The 26,696-nt window shown below is 37.7% G+C and overlaps 1 protein-coding gene and 1 pseudogene across 2 annotated transcripts in view; both read left to right on the forward strand.

Moving 5' to 3' along the window:
- Positions 1 to 26,696, forward strand: part of EFHC2 (EF-hand domain containing 2) — a gene marked incomplete at both ends in the record, with an annotated part of 180,032 nt that continues 153,336 nt past the window's right edge. The window contains 2 exons of the mRNA XM_080910521.1: positions 1 to 42; positions 16,587 to 16,775. Of these exons, the coding sequence (XP_080766647.1) occupies positions 1 to 42; positions 16,587 to 16,775 (231 nt within the window). The remainder of the gene's footprint in view (positions 43 to 16,586; positions 16,776 to 26,696) is intronic.
- Positions 17,508 to 26,683, forward strand: LOC308415761 (geranylgeranyl transferase type-2 subunit alpha-like; annotated as a pseudogene). The gene is made up of 4 exons: positions 17,508 to 17,529; positions 20,272 to 20,334; positions 22,376 to 22,406; positions 25,443 to 26,683. The product of its transcript is annotated as a geranylgeranyl transferase type-2 subunit alpha-like (transcript).

Genomic DNA, 26,696 nt, shown 5'->3' on the forward strand with positions numbered 1-26,696 from the left:
ATGGCTCTGCCGCTTCTGCCTGGCAACAGCTTTAACCGCAATGTGAGTAGGCAGGAAGCCCGAGGTCCTGGCCAGATCCTGGGGTTCAGACAGGAGGATCTGGGAGTGTTCATCTCCCTATATCCTACCTACGAGGTGGCTCCTGTGTGCTGAGTACATCTAAAACTTCATGCTCCCTCGTCCCTTTCCCGCAAAGTGCATGTGAATGTCCTGCATGACATCTAAATACAGGTAGCAGGGCCAACCAAAGTAACTGGTGACAGTGATTAATAAAAGTAAGCACCAAGTGTTTAATGTATGTGGGGGCTGTGCTTTAATTGCCTTGGTTATTCCCAACAGCTGTTTGAATTTTATCTTTTTGTTCCAATTTACAGCTGAGGAAACTGAGGTCTTCCTGGTGATGCTAGTTTTGTTTCAGGCATCAGGTCTCTATAACCTATGGATCTAATTATTATCTTTAGTACACTGCAAAAACAAAGTTTGCTACTAAATAGAAGAAACCCAAAAGGAACCATGGCAGATAGGGGAGCCTTCTATTAGCGTATAAAATTTAGTGCCATACCATGGACATGGTCACCTGAGCCTGGAGTACAAGATGAAAGCCCAAACCCGAAACACCACAATCACCTAGAACATCCAAGAACTCACCAATAAGTAGCCACATACCTAACAGGAGGAAAACTTGTCAAGCTTTTGTTTGCCAGGGGTTACTGTCTTTTGCTTGGGTTTGCTAGTGGCTTTAGGAGAAGGTAATATAAATCGATGAAAAGAACTTCATGTGGAGCCACTCAAGGTGAATGTAAGTAAGCCTCAGCTCAAAGTTGCAGAACAGTGCACTGAACTACAGATTCTGAACAGTGTTTGTATCTGAGTTGCTGGACCTAAAGGGCCAATATTGTTGTAGATGTTCTGTTTGAGGTTGATGTTTAACCCCTTACATCGGCTGGTTTGTCCAACTTTGAATAATGGCTTTTTGTTTCTTGGCTGATGTAAGTTAGAGGCGAGCCTCTGAAGCATAGCGTTGCTCTTTGGGAAGATTAAATCAGCCAAATAAGAAAGACTTCAAGAAGGAGGGCATGAAGAAAGATTCCAGAAATAAAGAAGCATGCTGTGCAAAAGTAATTTTAATAAAAAAAAATGTAAGCAGAGCCTACAGCTTTTGGCTCAGCTACGCTTCTGATTACTGATGCCCACTGCCTGCAGAAGTGTCTCACATGCAGTGATTAAGGGTAGGAAGGGAAAAAGAGTGTTTGGATGAGATATTTTAAAATCAGCAGCACAGTACTGAGTGTACTTTGCTTTTTATAAAACTTTTTATTGGGAAGAATAACACATGTGCAGAAAAAATATGCAGCGGATGATCACAAAACAAACATGAAGAAACAGAGTACTACCACCACTCTAAAAGCAGCCCCCTTGACTGTGCATACCATTAGTAGCAGTTAAAAATAAATATTCTGAATATTATTGTCTTGAATATTACCCAGGACCTATTATTACTCAAATATTACTTGTTGCTTCAGATTAAAATTTAACTGAGCAGCTTGTATTTTATGTGGAACCTTATGTCCCCTTCTCCACCCTTTCAACCCATACACCATTTTCCAACTGGAACCACTATTTTCACTTTTGTCATTCTTGTTAGATTTGGCTTCTTTGGAACCTTTTATATGTGGAAATATCTTGTGCTTTTTGTTTTGTGACCTTTTGGGTTCAGCCTTGCATTTGTGAGATTTACCCATGTGGGTCATGTTCCATTGTTTGAATATGTCATATATAAAAATCCCTCTGCTGAGTTTATTCTTGATAGCTTCTTTGGGGCTTTTACAAATGCTCTTGCTATGACTCTCCTGCTCATTTCTTTCGAAGCAATTGCTTGATTGCATGGCACGGATATGGAGAGCTTTAGTGAGCCCTGCAAAGTCATAAGTCTTATTGCCAGCAGCATTTTTTTTACTTATGTGGTTTTGTTTCTAAAGGTCTATACTGTTTAGGCTTTTAAATTTTACATATTTTGGCCAGTGGGTGTACTGCAATTTGCAGTCTTAAAGATTTATTTTTAATTTTTAAAACTTACTTACATGTGTGTTTGGCACACGTGTTCATGTGTCCATAGAAGGCAGAAGAGAGCATCAGACACTCTGGAGCTGGAGTTACAAGGGAATTGTGAATTGTTGAGGGTTCTGAAAACCAAACTGGAGTCCTCTGGAGAGCAGCAAGCACTCTTAACCCCTGACCCATCTCTCCAGTCCACTCAATCCCACTTTTGTGGTTTTAATATGCATTTACCTGACTTCCTAGTCAGCTTGAACAGTCATTTTTTACTCATCTTTAATCCCTGCACTGAAGCAGAGACAAAGGCAGAGAGAGGCAGAGAGAGGCAGAGAAGCAAAGAGGCAGAAGCAGGTGGATCTCTGAGTTTGAAGCCAGCCTTGTCTACTGAGGGAGTTTGAGGCCAGGGTGCTCTCCATAGTGAATCTGAGGACAGCCAGGACTACAGAGAGAACCTTCTAAAAATACCAAAATTGTCACTTTTTCTGTGTAGTGGGCACACTTGACTTTTACACAAATCCACAACCAGGCCATATGGTTTAACTTGATAAGAACCTGACCCCCTATCATGAGACAGGGTCTCATATATCTCAGTCTGGCCTTAGTTGGAACTCACATTTAGCCAAGGATGACCTTGAACTCATGATCCTCCTGCCACAATTTTTTTAGTACTTTTAAGAAGCCTATGTTTCATGGCCTGTTTTGCATTGGCAGGAGCAATGAATTTGCATTATGCAGAACATTTGGTGTTGTCAATATTTTGGATTTTAGCCATTTTAATAGACATGCAGTATATCTCATTTTAATCTTAATTTCCCTAATGGCTGGGATGTTGATAGACTGTTACTGTCCTTTGAAAAATATCCATTAGTGTCTTTTACTTGTTTTAATTTGATTGTTACTTTACTTTTGAGATGTTTTTTTTTGTTGTTGTTGTTTTTAATGGACAACTGTTGTTGCTGTGTGGGCTGCTAATATTGTCTCCCAGTCGGTAGCTTGAATTCTATTGCTCTTAAAACAAAGTTAGAAATATACATGTATTTTAAAGAAGAGGATACAGATGCATTCAAACTAATCTTTCAAATGCAACTTAAGGATCTTAGACTTTTTAAAACTTCTCTGATTTTATATTTACAGTTTACTTACATGGCCAACAGTTAGTTACTTGCTATGTCTCACCATGAGAACACACCCATAGAATTTCTGAACAATAACAATAAGATTATTAAGGTGATTTCTTTCTTTGTATTTTATGTGCATTAGTGTTCTGCCTGCATGTTTATCTAGGTGAGAATTTTAGATTCCCTGGAGCTGGAGGTATAAGTAGATGTGAGCTGCCATGTGGGTGTTAGAAGTTGAACTGCATCCTCATAACTGCTAAGATATCTCTGCAGCCCCAATAATAACATTATTGATTATTAACTAAGTTTTTTAAAAGAGTTCTGTGTAGCCATCTCTGTTATAAAGAACTTCTCACTAGAAATGTATTTCCAAATTGCTAGGGAGAGTGTTGAGGCATGCAGTATTTGGCAATGTTGTGGCTTAAACCCAGTACATCACTTGTACCAAGCAAATGCTCAGTCACTCATGTTCAGTTTACTTACATAACTGCAGTGAGTAGAGTTTCATAACCAGCTCCATACCCAATTAGCTTCATTAGTTTTGTTGTACTTTTGATTCTTATTTTTATTGTTGTATTTTCATATAATGTAAAAACATTTCATGGTTTCAAAATCAAATTTACAAAATGAAAAAGAGCTACCTTTTAGCCATAACCTTACAATTTTGTTCCCCGATTCTCTTTAGGAATAACTCTAAAAATGATTTCTTTTTCTTTCCCCACATCATATGTCGGTTTCTCAATTCTCTCTCTTTTCTTCTTTTTGGTACTGTCTCCCTCCAGTCCATTTTTAAAACAACAATTTCTTACGAGTATTTGCTGTCTTTCTCTTCGTTAAATAGATAGTAACCTATTCTACTTATTCTCTTTAATCTTTTTAATTTCATTTTAATGGCATATTTTGAAACTTAATAGGATATAGAGTTAGGCCTCATTGTTTTTTACAGTGATAGAGTTACCCTATTGTGTGCACTTAACACTAATTTGTTCAGCCTATCCATTTACTATTTCCAGTCTTTGCTGTTACGAATAATGGTATAACACATCACCAAAGTTCTACTTCAAAAGGAAGCTAGCACATAATATGAGGAAAATATTTACAAGCCATATATATCTGATAGTGGATTTAGAATTGGAATATATAAACAATTTTTATAACAGCAACTACAACATTAATCTAATTAAAATGGGGAAGTAGTTAGAATAAACATCCCTTCGAGGAGAATATAGAAATAGCAAATATGCATGTGAAAAGATGATCGATAGCCATATTTATTAAAGGCATGAAAATTATTAAAACTCCAACAAGGTAACACTTTAGACCTATAAGGTGACTGCAGAAAAAAAAAGATTGGTAAGGACATAGAGAAATCACTGGTGGGGTTATGAAATGCAGCTGCTAGTGTTGTAGAGAGCAGTCTGAAATGATTATATAGAATTACTGTACAATACAGCACTCCTAAATGTCTGTCCAAGGGAAAAAGATGCATATAAAGTGTTTGAGAGAACTGTTCGTACTTTTATACATTTTATTATTATTGTTGTTGTTGTTGTTGTCATCGTCATCATTATTACCTAGGATTGGCCTTCAGCCATTGTACATGCTAAACAACACACAGAAGCAATATTTTCATCCTTTGTAATGACTCAAAATAGAAATGACCTATGACTTTCAACTGATTGGTAGAAAATGAAAATGTGGTTTCTACACAAAATCAAATATTTTTTAATTTCCTCTTGGATTTTAGAGATAGCATCTCAGTGTAGCTCAAGTTGTCTTAATACTTAATTTGTAGGCCAGGCTGACTTCAAACGTGCAATCTTTTTGTTAGGATTAGAGACATGTGCTATCGTGCTTGGTGCTAGAACACTATTTAGCCAAAAAGAACAGTATTATTCATATGTGTTACAGCATAGCTGAACCATTAAAGAACAATGTAGAAAAGACCCTGTATTACACACACACACACACACACACACACACACACACACACACACACATATATGTATATGGTCCTGTTTGTGTAAGATATGAGTGGCCTGATATATAGGAGGAATGAGTTTACCTTAGGCTTCGTAGGGCAAGAGGTATAATGAAGACTGGCTGCTACTGAGATTTCCTGTGAGGATGATGAAAGTGTTCTAAAATTAGACTCTCATGATGACACATAGCTCCTATTTTTATCAAACCACCCTGAATTGCTCATTTTGAGTTTGTTAATTTGATGATACTTTATGATACATAATAAAGCTATTATAATGGTTTGGATAAATGCCCTCCAAAGGTACATATGTTAAAAAGGCTTTGTACCCAGACCATGGTACAAAGGTGACAGGATATTAAAGGGATCAGTTAAGTCACTGGAGGCATAACACCAAAATGGATATTGGAATCCTTGCCCCCTTTATCTTCTTGCTTCCTGGCTACCACAAGGTGAACAGTTTTTCTTCCCATGCTCCATGCCATGATGTTTGGCATCCTCACATGCTCTAACCTAATGGAGCCAACCACCCACAGACTGAAACCTCTAAAACTGTAAGCTTTTTGATCTTATAAGTTGATTATCTCAATGCTTAATACTGTAAGAGAAGGCAAGTAAGTAGATTATAGTTATTTGATGGAGTTGGTAACAGGACATTGCTGGGAAAACAAAACAATTGGTGTCTATTATGCCATAACACTGGATATATTTCTTAATTTCTTAGAGTTATTTTGTCACTATGAGTGTACATGTTTTTGTGTGTGTGTGCTTATCTGTGCATACATCCGAGTGTGCATGCACATGTTGTATTAAAGCCAGAGGTTAACATTGAATATCATCCTCAAAAACTCTCCCATGTTTTTTAGGGTCTCTCACTGAACCTGAAGTTTATTCCTTGGGCTAGAGTGGTTGGTCAGCAACACCCAGGGATTCTTTTGTTTCATGTCTTCCCAGCAATGGAAATACAGACACACACTACTGCACCCAGCTTTGAACTTGGGTACTCTAGATTTGAACTCAGGTCCTGATACTTGCACTGGATGCTTTTGATATATAGAATTGTGCCACACTGCTTCCAGTAGCTACTGAAATGTTATCGTTTTGGACTGAGCCACCTCTCCTTTTCTTCTTGTTATTGTTTATTTTGAGACAGATTCTATGTGCCCCATCCAGGCTTACCTTAAACTTACTATGTTGTCCAAGCTGGCCCGTGTGCTACCATGCCTGGTCTGGGCCAACTCTTGAAGCTGCTCTTTATATTTTGAAAATTACATAATATTCTGATGATATTTCTAAATGTTAATTTGGACAACAGAAATTAGAGCCTGTCTTAGTCAGGGTTTCTATTCCTGCACAAACATCATGACCAAGAAGCAAGTTGGGGAGGAAAGGGTTTGTTCAGCTTATACTTCTATCACTGTTCATCACCAAAGGAAGTCAGGACTGGAACTCAGGCAGGTCAGGAAGCAGGAGCTGATGCAGAGGTCATGGAGGGATGTCACTTACTGGCTTTCTTCCCATAGCTTGCTCAGCCTGCTTTCTTATAGAACCCAGGTCTGCCAGCCCAGGGATGGCACCACCCACAATGGGCTGGGCCCTCCCCCCTTGATCACTAGTTGAGAAAATGCCTTACAGCTGAGTCTCATGGAGTCATTTCCTCAACTGGGGCTTCTTTCTCCGTGATACCTCCAGCTTGTGTCAAGTTGACAAAAAACCAGCCAGTACAGAGCCCCTTTGCATACATTTTAATTTGCATATCAAACATGCAACATCATACTGCATTTTGTACTATACTGCAAAGCCTTGTCATCTAGGATGTATTGGCATAGGTACATTAATGTCTGTGCCCTTAGCCATGGATTTAATGTGACCGACCAGCTGGTGGTGTCCCTGCAGGTATCCAGGAACGGAAGCAAACTCCTCAAAGAGATAAGAGTGAAAACCCAGTGCATATTGACTTTTTCAACTTGGATCAGACTTCTGGGAGTCTAGTCCCAGGTAGTTGGTTCATTGTCGGTATGTTTAAAACACAGTGCCATTTGGGAAAAGGTTTCCAGGCAATAATCAGTCCAATGAGTCTGCACAATAAAGCTTAAGATGTTACTACATAAAAACTATTTTACAAAGTGCATGTGACTATGAGAGTGGGTTCTATAGCTTAAAGGCCTAGAATCTAGTGTGGTCTCTGACTCATAGCGTAGACATCAGCAGGCCATAAAGTACTTGTCTCATCTCCTCTAAGGATGGGTAATGGTCTAAGGAGGAAAGAGTCTGGGATAATCATTCTCAGGAATTTGCATGAGGTCTTCCTGTATAGTAAAGGACACCATATCCTTAACAACCTCTGCTCTCAGCCTTCTGGATGGAATGCAGGTATTTGATGTTATCTTTACTATTAGGAGACACTCCAGTAACATTTCTGGTTTCCTTAGTGCTTCTTGGTGAGTGCAAGGACCCATGTGTACCCAGTACCCAGCTGTCTCAAATTTATACTTGTGATTTTGGGCAGTGATGGACTGTAATTATAAGTCAAATAGCCTTTTTTCCTCCAGTAAATGACTTCCCTTCACCCAGGTTGTTTTGTGACAGCAACAGAAAGCAAACTAGATCGTTCCGCAAATAGCCATTTTGATTTAAATCTTTTCTTGCCCTTCTCATCATTCCCTCTTTTGGCTTCTTTGGAGCAAGAGTTTGGAGCTGGCATGCGGACTCTGCTTAAATTGGGTTTGTTCACCTGTGTTGAGGTAGTAGTTCTGAGCTGACACAGAAACTGTGATCAGTTGCTCTTTGGGTTACCTCTTGGTACTTTTCTTATACAAGGCTCATCCTGAATAACTGATTGTCCATTGTCCCTCTACCTTCAGCGACCATGGTTAAGAACTAGATAGTGGCAAACAGAGCTTGAGAGGATCAGGTCCAGAATGATCATCTCATTATTGTCATCCACTGCTGCTAGGGAACAAAATTAGCCTTATTTGGACAGTAGTAAATATAAAGGGAAAGTAATTTGCCGGTGTTGCCTAAATAAGCTTATATAGCCGTTTTAGTTGTACTTTTTTTTGTTGCTGTGGTAAACACTATGATCACAGGCAACTTGGGAAGGAAACAGTTTATTTTATCTTGCAGCTTATATTCTTCATGAAGGGAAGTTGGTGCAGGAACCTGACACCATGACTTGCTTAGCTTTCTTTCTTATACTACACAGGTGGTACCACCCCCTGGTGGGCTGGGTTCTTTTCTACCAATTATTAATCAACAAAATGGCCCACATATTTGCTGCCCACAGGCATTTTGATAAGAGTCATTTTCTTAATTGAGTTTCCTCTTTTCAGGTGACTCTAGCTTGTATCAAGTTGACAAAAACAACCAGAACAATGGCTCTTCAGAAGTTGAGGTTAGCCAAAGTGGCCAGGGCAGCATCCAGATATTACTATGCAAGTTGTAACTCAAAGCAGTGTGTCTGTGGTATGTTGAGGGAGGTTTGTGGGGCTTGGCCAAATGGGACAAGGAATGGGGGAGACAACCTAGAGCAAGAGTTGGGTCAAGGCCTGTTTAATCCCCACAAGTTTCATCCTGAGATTGCCCACAGGATCATTCCTCCCTGCCCAGAGCCTTCCTATTCCCATGCACATAGCCCTGTGCCCCTAATTTTTGATCCCCAGGAGGTCATGTAGCTCAGTAGACAGGCTAAACTTCCTCTCCCCTCATAAAGTCACATCCAGTAGCACCTGGAATTTCTCCTTATGCAATTGAAGCATCCCCAGCACCATGACATTGGTCAATGATGGTTTGTATATGCTTGTCCCAGAGAGGGCACTATTAGGGTATAGCCTTGTTGGAGTAAGTGTGTCACTGTGGGTGAGGGATTTAATAGTCTCTTCCTAGCTGTCTGGAAGACAGTCTTCTGATAGCTTCCTTCAGAACAAGAGGTAGAACTCTCAGCTTCTCTAGCCCCATGTCTGCCTGGACACTGCCATACTCCCACCTTGATGATAATGGGCTAAACTTACTGTAAGCCAGCCCCAATTAAATGTCATCTTTATAAGGGTTGCCTTGGTTTTAGTGTTGGTTCACAGCAGTAAAACCCTAAGACAATGGTGTACATTGAAAGCTTCCACCCACTCCCAAAGGTTTGAGCAGCCTTTGTTCCCCTCTTACTCTGTTAAAAAATGTCTGGGCATGTACTTCAGTGGTGGAGCATTCGCCTTGACTCAAGAGAACAAAAACTCATTCTAGAATCTTCTGAAAACAAGGCTAAGGAAACAAGCGCATTGTTGACACTTGGGGAGGGGGTATTTAAATGGAGATTGTCATGGAGAAGGAATTTAGATGTGGAGACACTAACTAATCAACTACAGTGAACTTTTTATTTTTAACTGACTTTAGGAGAAAGCCCTTGAACTATTCTCTTTATTAGCTAATGCCTTGAGTTGAATTATTTAGAGAGGAAAAAACATCAGGACAAGATGCTACACATTTCTCTAGATCTTGCCTTAAATTTATTTTTTACTTTCCTATTGAAATACATTATTAACTATATAAAAGAGTTTTATTGTTGTATTGAATTGATAGCTAATACTCCCATGAACATTTTTCTAAGTTAGATTTGCAAAGAGAGGGAAATTTGCTGAAGAATGTTGGAGGATTTTTTTTTTTTTTTGACATGCCTTTTTTATTTTCACATTTGGGCTTGCTTCTCTAGTGATTTTGAGTTTATTAACAAGTAACAGTAGCTTTCATGCGCTTATGTCCTGAATCCTAACATTTGATAGTGTGTTGTTTCTCTGGGCAATTTACAATAGTTTCTGAATGACTTCTCTATAAAAGTATAAGAGAAAAAAAGAAAATGAAAATTTCTAAAACAAATCTGATATTAAGGCAGGAGGGAAAACCCACAGTTCTCTTGGAATAGAAGGAAACTAGTCTAGAATATGATCAGATAGTTATACCTAAGACTAATAATCTTTAGATAATTCTATATCAGAAATTAGTTAGATGCTGTCATTCATTGTCTCAGTTTCCAGTATTTATTACACCAAGCCCAGAAAGAGCTAGACCAGTCTAGAGACACAGGAAGACTATCTTCAAACTATAAAAAGTAGTCTTAAAAAAACCATGTTGTTAGGACAGCAAGATGGCTTACTGAGTAGAGGTGCTTGCTCTCATGCTTGTTGTTTTTTGCAGCAGTGAATCCTAGGCATTGAATAAGGCCCTAGTGATTGTCCGTCAAGTGCTATATCACTGAGCTACATCTAGCCCCTGAAATACTGAGTATTATCTGGTTTTCTTCAGTTCCCACATTTCTGTAACTAGATAGTATAGAAGGGATTCTCTAAGAACTGTCTTCTCATATATGCCGAATGTTTAAAGAATTGAGTCTGATTCTTGAGCCATCTTTTCCTTCAGCCTTCTTGAGCAATTTATCTATAATCTGTGGAATTTTAGGCACCTTCCCTCTATTCACTGATTTGCTCAGGCCCAGGCCATATTTTTCCCTGGTATTTCTATTAACTAGAGTTCAAACTGGGGACAAGCAGGCTCAAGATGTAGTCAGTTTACAAGCTGGAGTTTTCCTGTCAGTCCACATACCTCCTGCTTACATGAGATCAAGCACATCCAAACTTGTTTAGCAGAATGGAAAACACAAATAGCCTTCAGCATTTAACTTTTGTTCTCACACCCTTGCTACACAGTAAATGAAAAATAAGACAAGCTCTGTTCCCATGTTCATGGAACTCGGGAAAACTCTGTTAAAAGTGATTTTCAGTCAAGGAATGAAAATTAGAAAGCTCAAATATGTTGATGAAAACATATTCTAATTAGTAATATACTAAAACTAGGGATGAATCCATAAATTTAATCCAGTGTAGGAAACTAAAGTGATAGAAAATATTCATTCTATTACTTATAAATTTTTTAATAACTGGATGTCATTGGACATACTTGTAATACTAGCACTTGAAAGCCTGAGGCAGGATCTCAAGTTCAGGTCAGTCTAGATTATATACTGTGTGTCAAAAAACCAAAGTAGAAAACTTTCAAAAACTATATTGGGGAAGAGAAGAAAATTAACACTGAGTAATTTTAAGCCTAGGAACTGGTTCTTTATTACTATTATTATTATAATTATCATTATTATTATTATTTTAATTAAAAATCACTTATTCATGTGTGTGAGAGTTTTTGCCTACATTTTTGTGCATCCATATGCCTAAGGAGACCAGAAGAGGGCTTCAAAACTGAACTGGGGTTACAGATGGTTGTGAGCTGCCATGTGGGTACTGGGAATCAAAACCTGATTTTCTGTAAGAGCAGCCAGTGCTCTGAACCACTGAGTTATCTCTTTAACTCCTATTATTCTCATTTTAAAATTTGTATTGGTTATTTTATTTATTTACCTTTCAAACATTATTTCTATTATCATTTTTAATTCAAAGTCTAATTAGTTCTTTTTAAAAACAAAATCAGTGCTATTAGACAGCCACAATCCCAGACACTCTCTCAGTGTAAACATGGTCCTACAAAGAAGGTTTTCCTGTTCTAAATTTAGAGATGCTAAAGAGAAGAGCCTCTAGAGAAGAGAATGTGCTATTGGGTGTCATGGTGCATAATACATGGCCAAACTTGAATGGCAATGGCATCGAAAGCTTGTTTTCTGTTCTATTTTTTATATTGCTAAGTTTATGCCTTTAGACCCTGGTTTTGCTCTGTTTCTCAGAATTTCAAATGTTTATATTCAATTTAAAGTGGTCTATGTCACTTTTAAGTGTATACATACTTTTGAATGTGTATAAGGAGAGAACACATGACAACATCCAACCATCTTCATCTAAAAATAAGCCACAACTTACATTCTATTGACAGATTTTTGTTGAATCTGTGCCAAGCTTTGTCATCTTAAATTTTAGAAATTAAGTAGTCTAGTATCAAAAATAAGGACATCCATAGATGACTATTATATAATCTGCTAAGTAAACAAATGGATAGCTAGAATTATGGACACTAAACTGTGGATCATTTTTTGAGTGGATGGATCCAGTAGAAATCTTATGCAATATTTTTTTTTTCTCTTTTTACTGATAGGCCAGCAGAGATGAAGAGTCTGACACTGTTTATTGTCATTTGAAACTCTTTATTCCAGTCATCTGGGACCACACCCAATTGTTCCAGAACCTAGATGTGACTCCAAGTATCTAGAATATCAGAATACAGGGTTTTAAAAGGCAGCTTCAGGGGCTTTCATAGAACTATGGAGTTTGAAGCAAGCAGTTTCACAGAAGCAGTGACAAGAAGTTAGCTGGAGGGATTCCACATAAACAGGCAGTTTAACAGAAGTTTAGATAAGTTAGGATATCCTGACCTTTGGTTCCTAGAATAGAATTGGGTAGTTTTCATGGGATTTCCCATCAAGGAGATCAAATTCTAGTTAAACTTGAAATGGCCTCAGCAAAAATACCAGATGGAGGAACCACAGCACTGTCTTGTCCTGTTACAATACCATTGCTGCTTTCAAGGGGAAATATCCTTATGATCTGTGTTCTAGATACTATTTTTGGCCTTGAAAATACCAGTAAGAGTCAGTAGATAAGAATGTAAAATGGTTTAAAAATAGGGTGAACTTCATGATATCTGTAGAAAATCTATGCAGAAACAGAATATTCTGCTACTATTAGCCAGGAAAAACTTCAAGAAGAGATTTTTTTTTTTAAAGAAATGGTGTTTTGACAGTCTTTTATTTATTTCTTACATTCTTATGGGCTTGGGTTATTTTTAAGGAAATTTGAAATAATAGCAACTCAAAAGTTTTGATTTGCAATATCTTACCTAGAATAATTTTAAAGAGACAAAACAAAAACATGTGGCTCACGGGATATTTTGTTCTTGTGACTCTGCCAAAAGCATTCTCAACAAGATTATGACTATGTCTTTGTTGACAAATTTAGGGTGAAGTCTCAAGGCTCATTTTCACTTGGGTTATCACTGGCATTTAACCCAGTTAATCATCCAGTTAATCATGCCCTCCTTCAAATGCTTCATTTCCAGTTTCCATGACACTAAACCTTCCTGTTTTCTTCCTGTCTTGCAGACAGGTTTTTTTTTTTTTTTCTTTTTTTTCTTTTTACTAATTCTATACCATCTTCCTGAATCATAGCATGGGGATATTTATATCTTTAAATTTCTGTCTTGGATTTTTTTTACTGCATAATCATTCAATCCAGTGTTAGATTGCCTAAATATTAGACATCAGCTGTTATGTGTCACATTTTTATAGCTAGCTTTAAACTCTCTTTTAGACTTCAGACTCACACCATCACCTGATAATCAACATTTCTACATGCTTTTATCAAAAATTGGATCACATGTGTAGCTTTTGGGCTTTATTTTATATCCCAGTATGTAAAGCTCCACATGTACATTTTCTCAGGCCAAAATATTTGTAGTTATTGACCATATGCCCCTATTTCTATGCCCCTTATCTAACCTAGCCACAAACCAACCTTTTATGATGTACATTTTCATTGTCTTTACTTTCAGGCATCTGTTTTGGTCCACTATCATTTCTTGCCTGGACCATTACCATATACCCAATATAGTTCTTTTGTAGTTATTTGCTTATGCATAATGTTCGGGGTTGGTGGGGGAAGCATGTTTATTTTGGCTCATAGCTTCTGAAGTCCCTTTAGTGGAACTCATAGCTTTCTATTTATTTATGAAGAGGTGGGGTGTAATATGTATGCTATGGCACATGTCTGGAGGTCAGAGAACAGGAGTCTTATGGATTGAACACAACTTCTAAGGTTTGATGGCAAGCACATTTACCTCCACACTCCCATGTCATATCACCAGCCCCTATTTATGACCTCCACCTCAGTTAGTGCTCCATTGGCACATGTAAAGCTAGATTTATGTGGTTTCTGGCAAGGTAAAGCCAATCAGGGAGATGAGGTAGCATGGAAATCTGAAATACAGGAGTGAATGGTGGGAGAAAGCACTATTGGTAAGGGCAGATTGCCATTTGGGATACTTGAAGGTGGCAGGTGGGAGAGTGTGAAGACTGAAAGAAGGAAGATTTTTGATCATAGGAGGCTTTGCCTGTCTGTGATGTCTAACACTTGAGTATCTTTAGGTGTTTCTACAGAGGAATCCACAGAGGAGTGAAAGCTGTTAGCTCCTATACCAGAGACACAAATGAACCCATAATTCAAGGAGAGGCAGTTAGGGTCTGTGTGTGCAAACTGCTAACTAATTGCAGTCACTTTGGTCCTTTGGTAGTGTGGGTTTTTACCATCTTCTGTGCAATGTCTATTCAGCATCCTCATTCTCTATCTCCTAGCACCGTTGTTATGCCAACATGTGCAACATTGATGCTAAGTTCACTGTTTTCTTGACCCAATTTTCTGTCCTCCTCTTGGGTTCTTTATTATGATATGGTCTCACTCTGTAGCTTAGGTTGATCTCAAAGTTGTCAGGTAGCTCATGCTGATCTCAAACTGCAGTCTCACAAATGCTAGGATTACACATGTTACTTACCATGCCCATCTTCTCCCAGTTTCTTCAACTTATTTCTGTGGCATTAGCCTCAGAGAGTCAGGGATTGCTAAACTTTGCCATCATACAAGTCACCTTAGGATTAAAAATAAAACATCTACCAGCCAACAAGTCCATTATATAATCAATAACTCTGTGTCAATTGAATCCCAGTAAAACTAAAAATTTTAAAGTGGAAACTAGGTCCACTTTATAAATGTTGAAGGTCATAGTAAAAAAATATAAATATATCAAAATGGTGTCTTTACATTGGAAGCTATGAGTCTAAAGCTTGCTTTTTGTTGTAGTTAGAGAAATATGTCAGAAACCCAAAATTGAGTCAGCATTATGCTATCAAACGGAGACTTTATTCTCCCTTCATAGAAAGGAAGAAGATAGAATGGAAGTCTCTGCCATCATACTTGGAAATAGGGCCTCAATGTTTGTATGCAGGGATTTTTTAAATTTTAAAATAATTTTAATAATATATTATTATTCTTTGAGGATTTTATACAAATGATATTTTAATTAATTAATTTATTAATTCACTTTACATCTCGATTGCTGACTCCCCATCTAATTCCTCCTTACACTGTCCTCCCCTCCTGCCCCCCTCCTTAAATCAATTTGGTGTCATATCTAAGAAGCTATTACTAAATCTAATGGTATTACTGGCTTCTAGTCAATGACAGCTGAGATTTTCCCAAAGCCCTATCTCTGGAGTCTACATAACTCAGCACCAAGAGGTGCTCACATAATATTTATAGGAAGGATGACAATGTAATAGGGCATTACTTGACTCTTGAGGAAAGTGTGCTTTATGTAGAACCTGACCTGGGTCATGACTCTGGATGGGCCTCAAGGTGCCTTACAAACCGAGAAAATGATTGGACTGAAAGGGAGGACCCATGTGGACACTTTGTGAAGTTATGGGGAGCAAGTCAACAAGTGAAGCCTTCCCACAATGGCAAGGGCATTCGCACTATGGAAACCAGGATCCATGCAAACATGTATGAACCATTAGGAAAGCTCTTTAGGGGATGGAAGGCTATGACTTAATCTTTATAGTATATTACTAAGAATATGTTCTGCTTCATTGACTATTCTGTCAGCTTACTGAAAGAGACTATCAAGGTATTTTAGTATATGGCTTTCCACATTTTGGACCTTCTTGAATATTCTATTCCTTTCAAATTTGAACTTGGCTTGTTTTTACTAGACTTCCTCATCTATTCCTATCTATTGGTCCTCACACTCAGAAATGTACTTCTCATTGTCTTGCTTGGAATATCTACCTATCTCTTCTCTGCCTGATTTACCTGATCCTCTAACCCCTGATTCATCTTAATCAACTTTTGGTATTACTCATACATTCTTTTTGTCCACATCACTAAAAACTTGTGGGAGGCAAGGTTTCACAATTAAGAGAATGTCAGCTGTAAAGAATTTTTACTTATATTAATGTTGATGAGGACAAGATTTTGTTTTCTATTTCGGTAAATGTAATTTTTAATTAGGTTTCTGTGAAAAGCAGTGGTTTTCTTCTCTTAAATAATTAAGTATTTTTTTGTTTTGCATTCTTTGCAAATAAGTAAAGTAGTCCAATTAGCAAACCAGTGTTCTTAATCTTCTCTTACAGCAATCATTCTGAAATATTGCAAATAGCATGGGATATTAACTTTATTCTTTATGCTTTTCAAAGTTTTAAATTAATCAAAATAAACTGAATTTAAATTGTGGCACAACTTTATGGGTAGAGACTGCCCTCAGTTACTTGACACTTCACATACATTTTTGTGATGAGAAAAATAAATCTATATGTTAGAAAAATCTTTACTCTAAGAAAAATAAAAAAGTAACTTTGGCCATTTTTTATTTACTATTACTGTCTTTTGTACTCTCAGATAGGAAAGGAGAAGTTCCATAAGTCTCAACATTGGGGCTTTTGCAACAATGTCAGGATGCTGGTGAGTGAGGATAAGCCTGGAATAGGTGGAGATCTGCTACCTGGACAAAAGATAAAGCCTAAACACAGCGTGTTTCCCAAAGGAGATGGAGCCGATGCACCATCCTGGGTTGCTTTTGATAAGCAGGTAAGTCAAGTGACATTGGGGAGACATTCAATTTCAAGTTATATATGATGTGAGAAAATAGCATCTTTAATATGTCGATTGAGGTTGTTTTCATTTTTGGCTTTTAGACATATTGCCATTGTGTGTAATAGTTTTTTTTTTTTAAGTTGACAAATAAAAATGTGCACAGTTGGCCCTTTGTCTCAGCAGGATCAATAGATATGGATTCAACCAATTTGCAATCCAAGATGTTTGGGATGGGGTACATCTCTGGTGAGTGTGAATTGACCTTTTTGTTTGGTGTCATTCTCTGAACAATCTCCTTTGGCAACTAATCATATAGTATTACCTTGCACTAGGCATCATAGATTGTTCAGAGATGAGTTCCGTTTGATGCATACATTATTTATGTAATAGACTCTATCATCCTTGTGTATTTCTTGAACAAATTCCGAGAAGATACTAAGGGATTACTGTACATTTAGGATGTACATGTTTTTGAAATATGCACACATTGTGGAATGGCTAACCCAAGCAAATTATCATGTGTATTGGTCCACGCTGTTTTTGTGGCATGAAGTTATTTTTGTTTGTTTGTTTTTAAAGACAGGATATCACTATGTAGCTAGCCCTGACTGGCCTAGAACTATCCGTATAGACTAGGTTGGTCTCAAACACCATATAGGCCAAATTGGGCTGCCTTTGCTTCCAAAGTGCTGGATCAGAGGTGTGAGTCACCATACCCAGTTAAGAATGCGTAAAATCTACTGTCTTGGTAAGTATATAATACATTACTATTATCTGTAGTTGCTGTGCCTTGTGATACATCTGCAGAACTTATTATTTCCATCCAACTTTAATTTTGTATCATTTAGACAAGGCTACTTCCTGCCTAGCCTTAGACAAAAAAAAAAAAAAAAAAAATCAAGAGCAAAGGCACCCTAAACAAAGGAAATTTATCTTTGTTCTGTTATTTCTGATGGGGCACTTTCATTGTAGGGTATCAAATACTTACCTTTTCCAACTAGTGCTTATCAATCTTCATCTTATATCTTTCTCTAAACAGGAGTATCTAAGAGTCAGGTCACCGTTTCACTTTTGCTATTAACTAACCTTGTATGTTCTAAATGAGGCATTAAATAGGAATTGAAAAAAAATATGTGGTTTTTCTGTAACACAATAAATGAAGTTCTCCAGCCCTAACTACTGTAGTGTGAGGTGATGAGAATTGTTAAAGTAAAAGGAAGATGTACTTTTAGTCAAGGCCTCAAACTCATTTATATGAAAGGCCTGGTCTTGGAGTCCTGATCCTTCTGCCTCTGTCTTCTGAGGGATTGATTACATTTGTGTGCCATTACGCCTGGCTTTTCAATTTTAAGGTGCGTGTTTGCAAAGAATATACTCAGAGATAAACCAATAGGTTAATAAAGGGGAACTGGAGTTTGTGCCATTTTATCTTTTTTTCTCTCCCACTCTAATGATGGGGACTCAACCCATGTTCTTAAACTTGATAGGCAAGCACTCTGCCATTTACCCCACCTATCAGCATTTTAGTATCTATAGCAGGGACAAAGATCAAAAGAAAGCATCCAAGGCAAGCAGTTATTTTCTACAGAGAAACATATGGATGTGCCATGTTTACAACAATCCTGAATCACAGCTTCCATGATTTGTTTAGTATAATGAACTTGTTATATTATTTTAGTCTATCCCTGTAAATTTTAAAGAATTCAAGACTAGATAAAGAATTTAAATCACAATATGCTCAATTTATGAAGTGATTATTTTTTAGTATGTTTTAACATGGACTGGTTGGCAATACTCTGATTCTAATCAAAATGTCCTGAAATATGGTAGAATGACACATTCCCATGTCATCTGTGATATTATACATCAATTAAAGCTCACATTATTTGAAGCCCAGTTTTGATACTTATAAATGATATAACAGACCACATGGAGGCTTCTTCCCTGGAAAAGCAGATTGGTTTTCAACATGGGCCAATATTTCCTTAATTTTTTTCCATGCCTGGTTCTGTGGTAGACTTAATGCTCAAAACCAATTTCTGAGCTGACTGACTTGGAATAATTATACATGGGTTCATTCAATTCTGTATCTTATAAAATAATTTTTATAATTTTTAAGAGCCAAAAAAAGGTTCTATTTTTACTTTTAAGTAAAAAGAGCTTGCTGACAATATTTTAATCCAGTATAGAAAGAGTAATATACCCTGCACCATTCTCTTGCATGTAACTTTGAACATTCTCATTATTTCATATTTTTCTCCATATTTAACATATGTATTTCAAGACAAATCTCCACTCTGTAAGTACTTAAAAATTATGTAGAATATTCCATGAAGGTGGAATTATAGTAGCCTTAGACTATATGAGAAAATGAAGTGCTTTCTCGTTTCAGATCTGACTAAATGCAACATAATTTTTTGTTTATTTTGTTGGTCAACAACAATTAAATATTCATTGAGCTTTAAATGAGACCCTAAGACTATGCAATATTAATATGCCCTGACAAGATTATGAGCTACACAGCAGATCCTAGTTGATATACAGAGCAAATCATAAAGTGCCTCCTCCATTAGTGGCCCAGCAAAACAAGCCGAGACCTGTTAATCATTTTGTTTTCTTAAAATGAGACACTTTCAATATGTTCCCAGCTTTTCAAATGGCTCTTAATCCCAGGGATATATGTAAGGTTATCCTCTTAAGTAATATGAAGTAGAGGTGAAGGCAATTCTTTGGAGGCCATATTCTAATGAGTACCTATAGTAAATGTTATTGATGCCCACCCAGGTCTCCACATTAAGAGGTATGTTCCCAGCCCCTAGCTGCAGTGACTGCTTTTCCACACAATCCTCTCTGGAGCCTTGCCCATGCTGATAGAATTGAAGCACTCAGACACGCCCCAGCCCTTCCTTCCCTAAGAGCTGGCAAAATTAATCAAAGCCAAGGGGTTCTGCTTCATTTCCTCAAGGTGAGCTGATTATATGCAATGACTCGGGCTGCCTTGCATTGTCAGGGCAGCATTCAACCTGCTCTGTGAATGCATGCTTGCTTGGCTTATATACTCTGAGGCAGGCATGGAAACAGGGAGAAAGGTGGCTCTATTCCTGCTAGTCTCAAGTTTGAGATTTATGGGATTAAAGCATGCTCCCTTCACCAGTTCTGTGCCAATTCTTCCGGGATGACTATCCACATGCCCCACAAAATAAATCCCCGTCTCAGGCTACACTTTTGTTGGTCACCGCCTAGGATAACATTACAGTTTTATTTGTGATTCTAAAGGTGACCATCAAAATACTCTGGCTAGAGAGACTATCATCTGACCAGTAGAGAAAGTTGTATTTGCAGTCACCAAAAAGAGTGTATGTGTTAACCTACATGGTCCCTGTTGTTAATACATATTGCCAGTCACCCTTCATTCATATGTACTTTCTTATTTTACGGGTGGACTATTTAAGATTGTTTACCTTACAGCTGTGTTCCTCGTTTCTCACAGCTATGGCCGTTTGCCACTCATTTCGTCAGTGGTGCATATTACTTCCTGCTAATGACATACATGGTAATGTTTATTGGATGGGCTTTGGGACAGTTATTGTTTTTCTATCAGTTTTCAGGCTTAGGTGGTATGATTTTTCCTATTCTTCACAATTTTTTGTTTGTAATTATGGCATAATACTTCAGTTTTAGTAGCTATTCTTTGAGTAATAAATGAAGATAAATGGACCCTCCATCCCTTTTGGCATCATAGAGGAACTACATCAGGCCTTGACTGACTTTCTCTACACTTCTTTTTCAAATATTAATTTACTTTATGTATATGAGTACACTGTAGCTGTCTTCAGACACACCAGAAGAGACACCAGATCTCATTACAGATGGTTTTGAGCCACAATGTGGTTGCTGGGAATAGAACTTGGGACCTCTGGAAGCACAGTCTGTGTTCTTAACCGCTGAGCCATCTCCCCAGCCCCCTTCTCTAGACTTCTTAAGTGAGAAAAATCAGACCCTAGTTCAGAAGTTCTCAGCCTATACAAGTATTTAGAAATGTGGTGGAGGGATTCAGATTGAGAGATTTACTCATTTTTGGGTTCTCCATTTAAATTAATTCCTAAGATTAGCAATTATGCTAAATAATATTTGCTATATTGTATTTAAGAGTTAATGCAAAAAAATGTCATGATTAACAAAATAACATATTAAATAGTGGTAGGATCAGTAACTGTGCCATGTGATCCACACTGAGCCTGAAGTGAAAAGCTTAGTAACATTCTTTTTTTTTTAATTTTTAGCATTTCTATGTTTTGTTCATCAGAATATTTTTACATTAATTTTGAAGTTTTAAACTGCCTCATTTGTGAGCTAGTAATTACTAAGAGGTCTGCTACCAGTGGCTGTCTGGGTGCCAAAATGCATGTGAAGCACACAACCCTGTACTTTTCCTAAAATGCCAGCCATGCTCCTGTTGAGAAAATCTCATTAGTTTTAAAACGCTTAGCACTGGGATGATTGATGCAAATAACTAAAGAAAATTTGCTTGATACTTCCCACCTCTGAAAAGGCTATTGATATCAATGATTTTAACTAAGGAAAAGAAGACCATCATAGGCCAAGCTAAAAGTCAGTCTACTTGCTAGTCAGGTTGGAATACAGAACATGAACACAGCTAAGATTTGTGGCTAGGGCTTGCTATCTCAGCCACTAAGGTGGCTAAGGCAGGAAGACTGTAAGTCCAAGGGGTGCCTGGAAAATAGAGTTCAAATAGAGTTGAAGGTGAGCTTGGGCAAGTTCCTGAGACCCTGTCTCAAAATGGAAAAAGAATACAGACAGACAGACAGACAGACAGACAGACACAACAGCAACCAGTCAGCCACCCAAACAAACAAACAATCAAAAAACAGGGGTAGGGTTAGCTAAGTAGAACACCTTTCAAGTATAAGTGAGACCCTAGGTTCCATTCCTAGTACTAGAAACAAAAACAAACAAACAAACAAACAAAAAATGCTGTTCAAACTGCAAAATGCACCATTCACTCTTAATGGTTTCCAGCTATCACCCCAGTATCTTCATTAAGAAGAAGCAGAAATAATTTCAGTGAATATGTAAATAAGGAATCATACATTCACAAGAAGTGCTAGGGTCTGAGATTGAGTTTTGAAGGCACTTATTCTAGTGTTATGGACCATTAATTATCTGTGTGCCTGTAGTTTATTCACTCTACCTCTCTGAGCATCAGCTGCCTTGACTTCGTGTGATGTAGGGCTTGCCTAAATGATTTTTAAAAGGTTTTTGCCTTTTGCCATCTATATGTGTTTATGCTTAGGATTTTAATTATATCAGTATTAAGCAGTGTGTGTAGGTTTTAGCAGTGTATGATATGTTGTGGTTAGTTACTATTATATGTAATCCTATGGTTAGATGCGTTTATAAAAAGTCAAAATATTTAGAAATGTGTAGACGGCTAAATGCTTTTATATAACGTTTGTCTGGATGTTAAGCACCATTTACATAGACTATTCAATTATGTTTTCATTTCTTTTCATTTTTCAATGGCAGCTAGTTAGCATAACTTATTTGCTATTTCATAAATGATTCTATTATAGAAAATGCCAGGATAAAGGTTGATCTTATGGGGTAATATGCATTTAAGAGAGTACTATTTCATTTTTCCATTTATTAAAATATAATTATAATTAAAACTACTGACCATTGAATTAGAATTTTAATTACATCCCATTAATTGTCCTTGAGTTCATAGTGAGATAATTATATAGTATTTTATGAATCTTTCTACTTTGAACAATATAAAAATAATTCAATCTTTGGGGTCACCTTGATTTTCTTTATACTCACATGCTTGAATAGATGTGTGTGTGTGTGTGTGTGTGTGTGTGTGTGTGTGTGTGTGTGTGTATGTACACATGAGAGCACATGTGTGAAGGTCAGGGATTAACCTTGGGTATGGTTCCTGTTCACCTTGTATTTTGAAACAGTATCTAGAGTTCAACAAGTAGGTTTGGCTGGCTGGCCATCAAAATCTCAATGATCTTTCGGTCTCCAGTGTGTGCCACCATGCCTGGCTTTTTATGCTAGAGATAGAACTCAGGGTATCATACATGATAATCATTTTGTTCACTGAGCCCTTGACTTAAAAAGTGAGCGAGTTAGTTTCTTATTGCTTTCTTAGCAGGCATTAGGAAAGACATAAGGTAAGATTAGAGTTTGGGCAGGGGATGTTGGGGGAGGACTTATGGAAAAGACCAGTTGTTCTGGATTAGATCTTATCAGGAAGCTGTAATACTTTTATGAGTGGGCACACATTAACACATCTCATTGGCAGAGAGATCAGACTGGAGTGAGGTTATTGCTATAACTGGGAGAATAACTGTTGTCACCCCTATGAACCATGAAAGGGGGAGTTTGACATTTCGGGGGTTCTGGGATATCATTTATTTTCTGTCTGTGTTCACACATGATAATGGAGTTGTCTTGATATTCCTTTATCCATTGTAGTCACAGGGTGGCTCTGTCTGGTGTTGATTGAAATTATTCTTGTTCCTTAGGGAAATACCAGGCCAACTGATGGTATTAGGTGGGCAGGGGCTGATTTTCTTTTCTAGTCTAGGACCAGTCAAACTTCCAAGTTTTTCTGCAGGGTGATTTAAGACTAGTTAACTACATCAAAGCTTTACATAATTAACAAAGAACAATGCATAAGTACAGATTGTAGGAATCTTGCCTAAAGTCAATTAGGCATATTATAAAACATAATCAGTATACCAAATTAAAAGATCGTTACACTTTGAAAATTGCCTGGTACTATACCTTTAAGCTGTACCTCAAATTGCAAATGGAAACTTTTTCATAGGTTTATGTAAGTTTTAAATTATCTGATTCCTGCTAGAAGCATTTTATAAGAGACCAATATATATAATTATAACTGTGTAATTGCAGTATATTACCATATAATTCCCATGTTTTATCCACAATTATAGAAATTTTAAGCTACGTAGCTTTAGAGAAGAAATCAAAAGGCTTGTCTTAAATCAAACATGTGATGCCCCAAATTCTCATCTGTGTATTCTACATTTATCATTAAGAGTAAAGTGCACAATTACAGTCTTTAAATTTATGTTAAAATGAGAGTTTCAAACTTCATTATACAATGTGGGTTTCTTTAATCTTCTTTTGAAATTCAGAAAGCATTTAATTAAAAATTAGTATCCTGAAATCTGGAATGATGTTTTTGGAATTAAAAGAATGAGATTCATAAATGAGTATTTTACTAAAGAAAAATTTCCCTTTTCTTTATAACCTAGAAATTGACTTTTTGACAAAATTTTAAGTCCTTCACCAAACTTAAAAAGATTTATTGTTATTATGATAGGTGTATGCTTTTTAAAAGGTTTATTTTTATTTTTAATTGCTTGTGGGGGTGCTATGTGTGGCTTCAGTTCCCCATACAGGGACCAGAAGAATATGTCAGATCCCTCTAGAGCTTACAGATGGCTTACAGCCTGAAGTGGATTCTCTACAAATCAAACTTGAATCTTCTGGAAGAGTAGTACAAGTCGGCTCTTCATCACTGAGCTGCCTCTCCAGTACCACTTGGTTTTTGTTTTGAAGCAACCGGCCATAGCTTATTCTCATTAGCCGAAAGTCCTGTTAAATGCTTTTAGGCTGAAACTTTAGTACCTATCATCATATTCCTATTAGAATTGCTATAATTTAAGAAGAATGACAATACATTCCTGGTATGATACCACTACTTCAAAAGACAGTTTAATAGCTTTTAAAATAGACATATGCTTACCACATGATCAGATGATTTCACTTCCATATACCTATCAAACTAAAATTGAAACACATATACCAAAACACATGCACACATTTTATTTTAATTTAAAAAATATTTTATGTATATGAGAGTTTGCCCACTCATATATATGTGTACCATGTACATCCCTTGTACTTTTGTATGTGATCTTTTAAAAAGTTTGTGTATGTGCATGTGTATGTTTGCAGGAGTACATACGTTTATGTAAGTGCATGTGGAGGCTGCTGGCACAGCTCCTCAAAAGCCAGCCATATTTTTTGAGACAGTGCCTCTCATTGGAACCTATTCATCTAGACTGGCTGGCCAGTGAGCTCAAGGGCTACTCCTAGCATCAATTGTCCAACCTTGAAATGAGTGCTCTTCGTGTCTAGCTATTTTATGTGAGTTCTGAGGGCTGAACTCAGATCCTCATGTTTTTACAGAAAGTACTTCAAATACTTAATCATTTCTGCAGCCCCTGCTTAGGTATATTCATAGCTCATTATTTACAATAGCTGAGCCAGGCAATAACACAAACATCTATTCACTTAAAATGGATAAACAAAATTATTCAGCAATATAAACTCCTGGAGAACACTAAGACATGGGTGAACCACAAAAACATACTAAATGAAAGGAACCAGATATAGAAAGAAGTCTTCATAGTGTATGGTTTCACCCAGGTAAAATTCTAGAAAATATGTAAGAAAAAGCAAATCAATCCTTGTTTGGCACATGTAGAGGGAAATATCTCAAGGGTGATAGGAATGTTCTAAACTAGATTATCCTAAACTAAATCTTGCAAGTTTATATAAAGTACTATAAATTTATAAGAAAATGCACTGATTGATCAGTGTAATTGGAGGGGGTAAATTTTATGGTATTGCTTGCTTCCTTGAGGCCAATGAGCAGAACTTTGATTGGTGGGACTATCAGCGATTTGTATCTGCACTGGCTGCTGTTGCCCCTGCAGAGGAACTAGCCTTCAATGGCAGCCTCATCACCTGTAGCTTCTCCAACGATTCCTCCTGGCATTGTTGCTCCTGCCTCTTGCCCCAGCTGCACCCCCAGCCACACTCTGGCCCATAGGGCCTGCTTCCTGAAATCGTACTGTTGAAAGAGCTGGAGTTGGTGCAGAATGCCTGCTTTACTGACCCAAGTGATCAGGGAGTGCCTGGTTCTATCTTGCTCCTGGGTTGGCCAGAGCCCTACGATGTTCTATGCTGCTCGCATGTGAACCAGTAAGAGGCTTTTCTGTCAGTCTGCTTTCCTCATCCCCTGATCGTGGGAATCTTGCTACTCATGGTTGAAGAGATACCTTTGAGTGTGGAGTGGTGTACTCCAGATGACAGAAACTGGCCCAGCCATGTGTAGCTCTGTGACCTGCCTCTCTCAATGACCTGTTGCCTCAGTACATGTTTCATGTCATATGGACAGGAAATGATGCCTAGGAGTGTGTGCTTTTAAAAGGCCCAGAGTGCTGGTGCTGAGACTCAGCTCACTCAGACGTGAGCTGTTAAGGTGAAAAAGGCCACAGTGCTACATTCTGAGCTTGAGTCCTATAAGGAGCTACAGGAGCTGGAGCCTGAGAATGAATGGTACCTGCTGACTATCATCCGGCTGATGCAGGCACTGAACCCCCTCCTCTGTGAGAAAGGAACAGTATAGTACTTCAGTACTCTCAAAGCTGTGGACCCAATGAGAGCAGCCTACTTGGATGACCTGTGCAGTAAGTTCTTGCTGGAAAACAGTGTTCTCAAGATGGAGTACACTGCAGATGTGCGTGTGCTGCACCTGGCTCACAAGGATCTCACGGTGCTCTGCCATGTGGAACAACTGCTCTTGGTCACTTACCTTGACCTGTCCCATAATTGACTCCAAGCCTTGCCCCCAGCCCTGGCTGCACTGCACTGTCTTATGTTGCAGGCCAGTGATAATGCACTGGACAACTTGAATGGTGTGGCTAACCTTCCCTAGCTAAAGGAGCTGTTTCTATGTAGTAACCGCCTACATCAGTCTGCAGCCTCCTGTCTTCTGCCCCAGGATAGTCCTCCTCAACCTGCAGGGAAATTCACTGTGCCAAAAGGGCATCTAGGAGCATCTGGCTT

The sequence above is a fragment of the Micromys minutus genome (genome assembly GCF_963924665.1).
Source record: "Micromys minutus genome assembly, chromosome: X".
Lineage (NCBI taxonomy): Eukaryota > Metazoa > Chordata > Mammalia > Rodentia > Muridae > Micromys > Micromys minutus.